The following is a 12,519-nucleotide window of genomic DNA, read 5'->3' on the forward strand; positions in this document are numbered from 1 at the left end:
CAAACAAAATACAAAATGTCTACATTTTTTGTGAAAAAGTTTGGGGGAGAGGAGGGGCGATTGTTAAAGGGGCTATGGGCCAACTTTGTGCCTCAAATCATACACACTGAGAATTATTGCGTATTTTCGATTTAAGCTCGGTGTAACATGTCTATCTTTTTGCTATAAAGCCGTAGATGAGAGGGTTGAAGAATGTCAGAGGGGCCGTGGACCAGCTTTGGATTCCCAGTCGTAGAGATTAAAATTCCTCTTGTGGCTCTGGCTAGCGAAAGGTGCAAAATATCTCATTTTGCCAAAAAGCTGATAGAGGTGCCGCGGAGTATTTTTTTTGGGGGGGGGGGCCTAAAGTCCCACTTTGCCCCCCCCCCTATCATAAAGATTGAAAATCTTTCTATATATTTGTTCAAACAAGATTGAACTTGCCTACCTCTGTGGCAAGGGATCGTAGTGGGAGGAGGGTGGGTCAGCATTATAAGTCCTCTTGTTTTATTTGGTTCTCTAGTTCAGCATTTTGAAAAATTATAATTCCATAGTAATTTCAGTTCAAACAGTTGCAGCATGTATATATTTTTGCTAAAGAGTTTTTAACAGGAGGGATGTGGGATGCTTGAGGTCCATTCTTTAGAGAGCACACTTTATGCATAATTTATTATAGATTGAGAATCCTTTCGTGATTCTACTCATATTCCCGCCTGATGGGAAATTAAATAATAAAAAACAAGTTTTCTTTTAGCTGAAAGTAAGGAGCGACATTAAAACTTAAAACGAACAGAAATTACTTCATATATAAAGGGGCTTTTCCTCATCAACGCCCTGCTCTTTACGCTAAAGTGTGACTCTTTCTCTCAACTCTGATTTTTAAAAGAGTAAAAAACTTTAGCGTAAAGAGCGGGGCGTTGATGAGGAAGCAGCCCCTTTCATATACGAAGTAATTTCTGTTCGTTTTAAGTTTTAATGTCGCTCCTTACTTTCAGCTAAAAAAACTTGTTTTTTTTTATTTAATTTCTCAACGTTTTTGAATCAATGCATGTTTTGGTTTTGGCTCTCCGCAAAGGAATAATTAAAACGCAATTTGCATTTTTTTTTTTTTGGCTAAATGGTTTTCTCATAGTTTTGATCGAATGATTTTGAGAAAAAAGGGAACGGCGGAGGAAGCCTAGTTGCCCTGCGATTTTTTGGTTACTTAAAAAGGCAACTAGAACTTTTAATTTTGTTTACGAATTTTTTTTTTATTAGTAAAAGATAAACGTAACTTATAAATTAGCTTACGTAACGAACTTTTGTAATCTCATATTTTTATTCCATGTATGAGGGGTTCACCCCCTCGTCAGTACCTTGCTCTTTACACAAAAGATTAAATTTTGTCCCAATTCATTAAGAATGACCCCTGAATCACAAAAGCCGTAGAATAAATAGTTGAAATCACTAAAAATACTTTAGCGTAAAGAGCGAGGTATTAGGAGGAGGTGAGCCCCTCATATGCGTTATAATTTCTGTTCGTTTTAAGTTTTAATACTCCTTACTTCCAGTTGAAAAAACTTTTCATATTTATTTTTTCATTGTTTTTTTTTAAATAATGCTAGAAAATTCTGGGCTCCCTTCATGGAAATTTTCTTCCCGCATGACAAATTTTTCGATGGAAAGTTCCCCCAACATATCTCCCCCCCCCTTGTCAACCCCTCCCCCCAACCAAAAAGCCCCCTGAAAACGTCTGTACACTTCCCAATAAGCATTACTATATGTAAGCACTGGTCAAAGTTTGTAACTTGTAGCCCCTCCCACGGGGACTATGGGGGAGTAATGCGTCCCCAAAGACATAGTTATAAGGTTTTTCGACTACGCTGAATAAAATGGCTATCTCAGAATTTTGATCCGTTGACTTTGGGAAAACAATTAGCGTGGGAGGGAGCCTAGGTGCCCTCCAATTTTTTGGTCACTTAAATAGGGCACTAGAACTTTTCATTTCCGTTAGAATGAGCCCTCTCGCAAGATTCTCGGACCACTGGGTCGATGCGATCACCCCCCCAAAAAAAAACGAAAAAAAAAAAACAAATAAATACGCACCCGTGATTTGCCTTCTGGCAAAAAATACAAAATTCCACATTTTTGTAGGTAGGAGCTTGAAACTTCTACAATAGGGTTCTCTGATACGCTGAATCTGATGGTGTGATTTTCGTTAAGATTATATGACTTTTAGGGGGTGTTCCCCCTATTTTCTAAAATAAGGCAAATTTTCTCAGGCTCGTAACTTTTGATGGGCAATAATATACTTGATGAAACTTATATATTTAAAATCAGCATTAAAATGTGATTCTTTTGATGTAGCTATTGGTATCAAAATGCCATTTTTAGAGTTTTGGTTACTATTGAGCCGGGTCGCTCCTTACTACAGTTCGTTAGCACGAACTGTTTGACAGAGAGGCTACAGTCCTTTCCTGATTCTACTTACGTGGCCACCTGCTGGGACACAGAGGGGCTACGGGTTCAATTTTTCCCAGCACTTTACTTTTGTAATGGATCGAGACTTAGATCGTTTATTGGCAGATGCGCTATCCAACCCTTTTTGGGGGGGGTCGTACCACAGCAAAAAAGCTGCGTGCCCTTAAGAATTCTCGAACTGGTGCATCTTATAAACGGCTATTTTTACAAAAAAATCTGATCCATTATGTGTTCATCAGCTCCTCGAGTGGTATCATGCAGTGTCGAAAATAAATTGTTTCTCTCTTAGTTACAAAATTGATTTCTTGCCGTGGAACAATTTAGTGCCATCAATACTAAGAAGGAAGCACAGGGAAACTTCGAATTTCTCTAGAAATGAAAGAACTATCGAACAGTTCATGGTCACATTCTGTAAATAAGGAGCGACCTCTAATAGTCATAGAATCTTAATGAAAATGAGACAGTCAGATTCTGCGCATCAGATAACTGTAGAGAACTGTACATGTTTCTAACGCCTATCTGCAAAAACGTGGAATTTTGTATTTTTTTGCCAGAAGAAAGATCACGGATGTGTGTTTATTTGTTTGTTTTTTCCCAGAGGTAATCGTATCTACCCATTGGTCCTAGAATATTTGGAGAGGGATCATTCGAACGGTAGTTAGAAGTTCTAGTGCTCTCTTTAATTGACCAAAAAGATTTGAGGGCAACTGGGCCCCCTCTCAAGTCTCTTTTTTCTTAAAATTGTTCGATTAAAATTTTTAAATAGCCCTTTTGTTCAGCATAGTTGAAAAACCGAAAGACTTTGCCTTTGGAGATACCATAACCTCCCCACAGCCCCTGGTGAAAGGTATTTAAGTTACAAAATTTGCCTATTATTTACGTATAGTAATAGAAGATAAGATTTATTTGTCATGAAATAAATTTTTTATTGGGAAGTATGCAACATTTTTTGGCTTAGTGGGGAACGGGTTTTCTGCTAACGGGATTTTCGATAGGGAGGGAGGCTTCCAGGGGTGAATTTTTCAGGGAAAATTATACAGCGAGGAAATTTTTCAGAATTTCTTTACGAAATTCTTCTTATGTCTTGCTTTCTCCTTGCCTGCTCAATTTTATACGTTTTATACGTCAATTTTATACGGAGATGTTAAGGGCAATTATCCGGAGTAAATTGTCTAGAGAATATGCCCGTGTAGAGGAGGAATTCTCCGTGGCGGAAAAGCCAGATTTCCTGACGTTACTTAGAAACACGATCAGAAATTAAATTAGAAAAATAAATTTTCTCAACTGAAAGTACGGAGTATATATATATATATATATATATATATATATATATATATATATATATATATATATATATATATATATATATATATATATATATATATATATATATATATATATATATATATATATATATATATAAATATAGTGATGGTGATTCACTTGCTATATCAAATAGCTTGTATTTGTTGAATATAGTCTAATTGGTTCTTAACGTCTCAGTTAATTTTTCTTATTTTTTAACGTCTCAGTTAATTTTTCTTATTTTTTTACTTTGGAAAATTGGAATTCTTTCAGAAACTGTATTGCTTATAAATAAATGCTAACTATTTTAAATTATAAAATTCAAAAGATGCCAAATGGAAAAAGTTCTCCAGGATAAGAAAAAGAAGCTTGAGAAGACCGAAAGATTGCTCAATTGGTAAATAATCAAAGACTGATAACCTTTAATTTATTAATAAATTCAAGGTTAATGAAATATCCGAAGGAAAGGTTAACTGTTATTTATGACAATAAAAAGAATTAGATTTTTGGTAATTCTGGCTTCAGACACACTGGAAGAACGATCTAACAAATTTGTAAAACCTTTGAACTGTCCTAGAACACTGTCCTTTTGACCACCGGGATGTACAGAGTGTCGTGTATGTATTGTCTTTTGATTTAGCTTAGCACCACTTTAGCATTCCCTAAAAATTTCAACTTAACATTCGTGGGTGTTCCTGATATCAATAAAGATACGCCAAGATATGCCCTTTTGTCTTTTAACTCAATGCAACGCCCCCTCAACGTTCCCTAAAAGTTTCAAATTTATAACCTAAGCCATTCCTGAAGTATTGCAGATATGCCCTGGATTGACTTGAACTCCTTGATTTAGTTTAGTAGCAGAGGCGCCATTTGGGCCAAATCTTGGGGTGGGCATGAACTCCATCTGCCCCCCCCCCCCCGTTTCACTTTGTGTCGCGTAAGAAAAATACGGATTTTGGCAGCACATTGATCGAATATTCTAAGTAAAAATGCATTTTCAGCACCCGTGTGTTGCTTGGAAATGGACTGTAACCAAATGTGGAACTCAGCCACACTGACCTCTAAGATTAATTATAACAACAAAGAATGCAATCAATGAGGTTAAGTGATTAAACTGAAAGTGGAAAATTCAACCAGACTACAGGCTGGCATTCCTTAGCGAGAAACTTTCTTATTTAAGTAAACAATACCTCGGTGAAAGTAACCTTCATTGTTATGTTGAGGGTTGTAACCAAAATCTCAGTGTCCCTTCAGCAGAAATCTTCCAGATCAAATATATTTACAAAAAGGAAAAACATAACAAGAAAAAAAAATATAACAACATTCAAAGTAACAAGTGGAACCGCCGAGCTTTCATCTTTGTAAAATCGTCAACAAGCTGGTTGTAGTCCAAATTTTTTACTAAATCCTTCTCTGCAAATATCAAAAGGAGGTGACTGAGAGGATCATCCCCTGTTGTAGACCGCTGGTAGTTTTTCACTATTTCTAGGCTAGAAAACAAACGCTCATTGCTCGCTGTTGTCTCAGGAAGTGTGGCAGCAATACCGAAGTACTGTAATTACTTCTGAGTAAGCCACTGGTAATACCTGGAGATGGTCGACAATGTCTAGGAAGTTTTCCGAATTTGTCTCCTCATTGAGCAAGAAACGCTTGGTAATACCAGCTTGAGATTCGAGATGAATGCTGTCGATATCCAGCTCGCCGTAAAGAGAAGAGAAAAGCTTGAACAGCTCTGTGTCCATAAACTTGGTTGAGCTTGGATCCAAGGCTTCGAGCGTACTCAGCACTGGCAAGTTATCTGTGAACCTTCTGTCAAATTCGGCTTGTAGACGGTCAAAAGTTTTGAAGTATTCTTGCTTCATTTCATCCGCCAAAGTAGTAGTCCAATTTCCAGATTCGATGAAATTCTTTCCTAGCGTCAAAGTTGTCACAAATTGTTTCCGATGCTTGGTGATCTTTTGAATTCTTCAAGGTCGTCCTTTCTGACCAACAGAGGAGGGTCTAGTCGCGGGTCCATTCACAGCAGGTACTTCAATTTCGAGTTCTGTTGCAAACTCTTTAGCCTTCTTGAAAAGCGATACAAATGAAGCATCTGAACGCAGGTCGGTGAGTTTGCTTCTTGTGGCCTGAATCAGGGTGCGCGATCGAGAAATAACCAAGTCGACTGCGACGGCATGGAGTTGCTGAGACAGCGATTTCGTCGCTCACGTAATTGCTACTGTGCAGTGCAATTGGAAGATAACAAGGTACGATTTCATCAAGAAATGATAGGCCAGGAACTGACCTATTTTAGTCTATCAACTCAGAGGAATTACTGCAAATATTCAGAATTTATAATAATAATATAATCATCTAGGAAACGGGCATTTGATAGAACTTGAGAATTAAATTTTGTATCTAACCTGCTTTCAAAGTTTACAATGATTAATAGCAAATAGTGTTATTATTATGGCCGGCAAAGGACCCTTTTTGGTGGAGGCTTGGGCCCCCTGGAAAATCTAGGATGGGCATTTGCCCCCCCCCCCCCCTGCCCCCCCCCCCCCCAAATGGTGCCTCTGTTTAGTAGTAGTACTAGCAGTAGCAGTAGAAGTAGTAGTGAAAGTCACAGTCGTAGTTGTAATCGGAGCTGTAAAAGTTGCTGTTGCAAGTAGCCGTATGAAAAAGTTTTTGCATTCACAAGCAGTCGCAGTCGCAAGTAGTCGAAGTTGCAAGTAGTCACAGTTGCAAGTCGTGGTAGTCTTACCTCTAAGTCGTCACAATGAAGTTACAAGTAGTTACAGTTGCAAGCAGTCATATTCGCAAGTAGTCGCAGTCAGAATTGTTAGAGGCCATAGTAGGACATTTACGTAAATAATTTTAATCGCAGTCGTAGGTAATTGCAGCCACAATCGCAAGTAATTGCATCCACAAGTTGTCATAGTCGCAATCGCCAGTAGTCATAGTCGAAGAAATAGTAGTACTAGTAGCCCTGAAAGTTTTAATACCCATAGTCGTTCTTAAGATACTGCAGATACACCCTTTTTGTAACCTGGACATATAGTACCTTTTAATTTAGTTCAACATCCATATCAACACTCCCTCTAGTTTCGACTTAATAACCGTAGCCTTTTCGGACCAACCCAGAATCAAAGATCCTGAGCTCCTTCCCAAAAGTCTTATCAGAGACGACGGTCTAGCATTGCCAATAGTGAAGATCTTTAAAGATTCAGTATGTAATTATTTATATATCTATTTAATTATTTCTCAGTGCCACGTATCATGGAAGGGGTGAGTGTTGAAACTTCGGAGGGGCCTCATTAGATTGGAAATTGAAAGTCCTATTGCCCTTTTTAAGAGTCAAAATTGATTCGATGGAAACAAGCCCATCTTCTGTGTCCTTTCCTCTAAAAGACTTCCGATCAAATTTTGAGATAACTATTTTGTTCAAAATGGGCCATAGGTCAAGTAACTATGCCTCTGAGGTTAGCATAGCCCCCCACAGCCCCTGGGACCAAGACTATAGTTATGCAAGTTGGCTATTATTAGTATATAAGATTTTTACTGGGAAAGTAGTCAGGTTTGTTCCTGGGTCTCCATAAAGGATTAGGATATTAAGGAGAAACTTTAAGGAAATATTTAGGGGAATATCAGACACAATCAAACACACTATGTGTTTGCTGGTTGTCAAAAGGGTGTACCAGCAATATCTAAAGAATGGCTTAGGGTATTAAGTTGAAACTTTCAAGGTATGTTGACAAAATGTTGAAGAGCGAGTGGGGGGAAACCAACCCCCTTGCTCTTTTTACCTGCCCCCTCCCCTCGATTTTGATTGAAATTCTGAAAAAGCCCTTTTATTCAAATTAGTCAAAAGGTCTTAACAGCTCTGCTCCGGGAAGGCCATGGCCCCACAGCCCTGGAGCAAGGATTATAAGTTATGCAATTTGCCCAATGATTACATGTACGATTTATCATTAGGAAGAGAGGGAATTTTGTATTCTGGGTTTTTCCGAAAATACAAACAGTGTTAAGGTGAAACGTGGGAATCTTGAGGGGTATTGTAATTAATTCAAACGACGCTATGTATATCCAGTTTATCAAACAGGCGTATTTGCAATATCTTGATAACAGCTAAGGGTATCAAATTGAAACTTTCATTGCATGTTGAGGGAGATGCTAAAAAGCGGCTGGTTGGTGACCAGTCCCCATCCCAAGCTCTTTGTAGCTCCCCTCCCCCCAAAAATATGCGATAAGGTTAAATTTTCTGGAAATATTGAGGGGGATGTCAAACAAAATCAAAATAAACTGTATGTATGATAGTTGTCAAAGGGTGTATCAGTAATACCTAAGGAACGACTAAAGTTATTATGTTTGAACTTTTACTGTGTGTTTGGGACGTTCAAGAGTTATCAGAGGGCTTCCCGGGTATCAAATAGGCGTATCTGCAATATTTTAGGAACTGGACAGAGGGTTAACTTGAAACTGCCAGGGCCACTATTAATGCAACTGCTACTATGACTGCAATTGCGACTACTTGGGACTAAGTGACTTCGACTCCTGTCTTGGAGGTGAAGAGGCTAGACAACTTCAAGTTCTATGCTGTGGGGGGAGGTAATTTGTCTCCTCTAGTTAAAGAAAATTAAGCTACTTTTTCTATTGTATGCCTGTCACCTGATAGGCTTTGCTGCTCGTCCGGAATAACTGGAAAATGTAATTTCTACGAATCTAAGGTGCCCCGTTTTCTAAGCCAGTTCTGCTCTTTCTGGAACTTTAAATTAATTAAAACATAACAAAGTTATTTGAATCAGACCGCCTGTTATTTTTCCCGCCTGTTATCTGTGGTTGACATGTATATTAGACAAGACAAAATGCCTTTCAAATTTTACTAAGTTGATTACGCGTTCACCAATCAGTAAAATGTAATACGGCAGACAAGGTAATTTGTTTAATTCCAAAATAATAATACTAACTATTGTGTTTCTCCTCCAAAAGACAATATTTTCTACGGGTAGTGTTTACAATTTTTAAATTACAATACAGTGTTCTTGTGATCGTGAGGTCTTCTTGGAGAAAGAATGGCCTCGTAAAACTTTTTTTAGTCTTTTTTCTGGTATTGAATGTGGGTACTAATATCAGTCCGGATATTTTTGGTTATATAAATGATTTTCATAATAAGCAGAGTAATTACACGCTCACTGGATAGCAAAATGTAATACAACAAACAAGTAAGATGTACACAGCAAACAGCGTAAATTTTGTCAATTCCAAACTAGTGAAACTAACCTATTTAGGTTTCTACTCTAGAAAACAAGTTTTCACGGTCAGTGTTGGCAATGAACCGTTGTCGTGTGGGCTTTTTGGAGGAAAAAAGGCTCCATCTTTTTTCTTTTTTTCTAATTACCAAATTCTTTCTGTGGCGTTGAATGTGGGATCTAATATTAGTCCGAATATTTTTGGTTGTATGAATAATTATCTGCTAAATTATTCTGCTAAATCAGCTACTATTTGAGGATATGACTCAGAATGTGTTTTTAGTTAAACAGTAGTATCTTACTAGCTACTATTTTTTACTTTTACTTTTTTTCTAACAGTCCTTTATGTCGACTCTGCGTCATTGGAGGAGCATGATTATTTTTCAGTTTAGAAAGGATGCACAAATTTGAGCTTTAGTTAATGCCAAATCACAGTGATTGATTTTTGAGTATTGGAGTACAAGAGTATTAGAGTTTTTCACTGACATAATATGAAATTTCCGCTTAGACTCTCTCTAATCCCATTTTTGAGTAATAAAACCCCTTCATTGCAAGATTAATCCCTAAATTTTCCCATATTTTGTTGTATTTGGAAGAATGCCAGCCATCAAATAAAAGGAATTGGAAGAGCTATAAATATCTTATTGACTCATTTCTGGTAAAACTACAACCTGTTTTTTTCTTCAGATCCGACATTGGCAATGGTTACTAGATACAAATCTTCCGGGTGTCCTTGGATCGTTAGGAGAATGGTTGCATCAAGCAGAGGCATTACTCGGGACAGATGATGTACCAGCAGCTCTTGATGAAGAATCTGCAACTACCCTTTCAATGAAAATTGAAGAACACAAGGTAAATGTTAACTAAATTTGAAATCAAGACTATTGGATACTCTTGTACAGGGGCTTTATTTGCAGTATGGTCTGGGGGGAAGGGTTTACTGAATTCTTAGAAGTATCAAAAACTAGGAAAATGACAGGGACATTATCTATACACCATCATAAACGATGTTTGATTCAGTTCTATACCCTCCCGCAAGGAAAATTATTTGTCTTTGGTCTCTTTTAAAAATAAAAACAAGTTTTTTCGTGTACGAAGGGGTTGTTCCCTTCTCAATACGTGGCTCTTCATGCTGAAATTTTTGGGACTTTTAACAAAGATTCTTATTCTAATTAAACGGCCCTTGTGTTTCAGGAGTTGCTCTTAAAAAAATCCGAGACAAACAGTTAAAATTTAGCTTAAATAGCAAGCTTTTGAGTAGGGGGCAGCCCCTTCTTCTGTGGAATATTATGTATTCGTTTGGAGTTTTAATTTTGCTCCTTAGGCTACTTTCAGTTCAAAAAACTTTTTTTTAAAATTTAATTCCTGGTCGTTTTTCAAATAATGCCGGTAAATCTGGCTCAACCTCCATATAAAATTCCCTCCTCTCACGGGAAACTCCTGCTTAGAAAGTTCTCCCACGTAAAAGACACCCCCCGCCCGCAAAATTCCTTCCAGACAATTACATCTTTGGTGAAAGTTCTCCTCTCTCCTCCGTAAAACTTCTTGCAGAAGATTCAGCATAAAAATTGTCCTTAGCATACTTTCATTTGAATAAGACTAAGTTCCAATGGCTTTTCTGATCACTCCAGAAATCCACCCTTCCGTGGATATTATTTCCTGGAAATACAAACACGCAGAAAATTTCTCTCGGACAATTCCCCCGGAAGGTCACCACACGCAAAAGTGAAATGACATAGACAACGTAAGACAAATAAAAAGAATTTGTATAGGAATTCTGTCAAATCTCCCGAGCGTAAAATTTACCCTGGAAAGTTCACCCGCGAAAATTTCCCTCCACACGCAAAATTACTCCCATGAAAACTCATCTAAAGCCCCCTTTCCCCAAATAAGTTTGTACACTTCCCAATAACAAATGCTATACGTAAACAATGGACAATCTTTATAACTGAAAGACCTATCCCGAGGGGCTGGGGGGAAGGGTCATGTTATATTCAAGGACATAATTTTTCGGACTTTTCAACTATGGTAAACAAAATGCCTGTCTCAAAATTTTGGTCGGACGATTCTGGGGAAAAACGCTCGGGAGGGGGCTAGTTGCCCTCTAGTCTTTTTGGTGACTCAAAAAGGGCACTAGAACATCTAGTTTCCGTTCAAATGAGCCCCCTTTTGGTGTTCTAGGAGCACTGGTTTAATAATATCACCCCCGGGGAAAAGAAAAAAGTAAATAAAAACAACACACTTCCCTTATCTTTCTTCAGACAAAATTCCACATTTTTGCATATTGGAGCGTGAAACCTCTATTGTAGGGTTCTCTAATACGCAGAATCAGATGGTGCGATCATTAAGATTTCTAGACTTTTAGGAGGTGTTTCTCGCCTTTTTCGAAAATCAGGCAGTTTTTCTCAGGCTCGTTGTCTTTTATGAGTAACACTAGGCTTAATGAATTTTGTATATTTAGAGTCAGCATATTAAGCCGATTCTTTTGATATATTAAATAAAAAACAAGTTGTTTTTTAAATGAAAGTAAGGAGCGACATTAAAACTTAAAACGAACAGAAATTACTCCGTATATGAAAGTGGCTTTTCCTCCTCAACGCCCCGCTCTTTACGCTAAAGTTTGACTCTTTCTCTTAACTCTATTTTTAAGACAGTAAGAGACTTTAGCGTAAAAAGCGGGGCGTTGAGGATGAAAAGCCCCTTCCACATACGGAGTAATTTCTGTTCGCTTTAAATTTTAATGTCGCTCCTTACTTTCACTTAAAAAAAAACTTGTTTTTTTTTATTTAATTTCTGGACGTTTTTTAATTAATGCATGTTTTGATCTTGGCTCTCCGCACATAAATAATTAAAACGAAATTTGCATTTTTTTTTTTATTTTGGCTAAATGGCTTTCTCATAGTTTTAATCGGAAGATTTTGAGAAAAAAGGAGAGAGGGAGGAAGCCTAGTTGCCCTCCAATTTTTTGATTACTTAAAAAGGCAACTAGAACTTTTAATATACGTAATTTACGAATTAACTTACGTAACCAACTTCTATATTCGTATGTTTTTATTGCGTTATGAGAGAGTTCACTCCTCGTCGATACCTCGCTCTTTACACTAAAGCTTAAATTCTGTCCCAATTCCTTAAGAATGACCCTTGAATCACAAAGGCCGTAGAATAAATAGTTGCAATTACTAAAAATACTTTAGCGTAAAGAGCGAGGTATTACGAGGAGGTAAACCCCTCATATGCGCAATAATTTCTCCTCGTTTTAAGTTTTAATGCTGCTCCTCACTTTCAGTAGAAAAAAAAATTTTCATATTTATTTTTTCATTGTTTTTTTAAATAATGCTAAGAATTCCTGTGCCACCTTCATTGAAAGTCTCTTCCCCCATGAGACGTTTTTCCATGGAAAGATCCTCCCACGTAATCCCCCCACCTCAACTCTCCCTCCCAAACCAAAAAATCCCCCTGAAAACGTCCGTACCCTTCCCAGTAACCATTACAATATATAAACACAGGTCAAAGTTTCTAAATTGCAACCCCTCCCACGGGGACTGCG

The 12,519-nt window shown here is 37.6% G+C and overlaps 1 protein-coding gene across 1 annotated transcript in view; it reads left to right on the forward strand.

Annotated features, from left to right (window-relative positions):
- LOC136028707 (muscle-specific protein 300 kDa-like) overlaps positions 1 to 12,519 on the forward strand; it is a gene marked incomplete in the record, with an annotated part of 463,479 nt that overhangs the window by 80,491 nt on the left and 370,469 nt on the right. The window contains 1 exon segment of the mRNA XM_065706609.1: positions 9,660 to 9,824. Coding sequence (XP_065562681.1) covers positions 9,660 to 9,824 — 165 coding nt within the window.

Source organism: Artemia franciscana, chromosome 1 (genome assembly GCF_032884065.1).
Source record: "Artemia franciscana chromosome 1, ASM3288406v1, whole genome shotgun sequence".
Lineage (NCBI taxonomy): Eukaryota > Metazoa > Arthropoda > Branchiopoda > Anostraca > Artemiidae > Artemia > Artemia franciscana.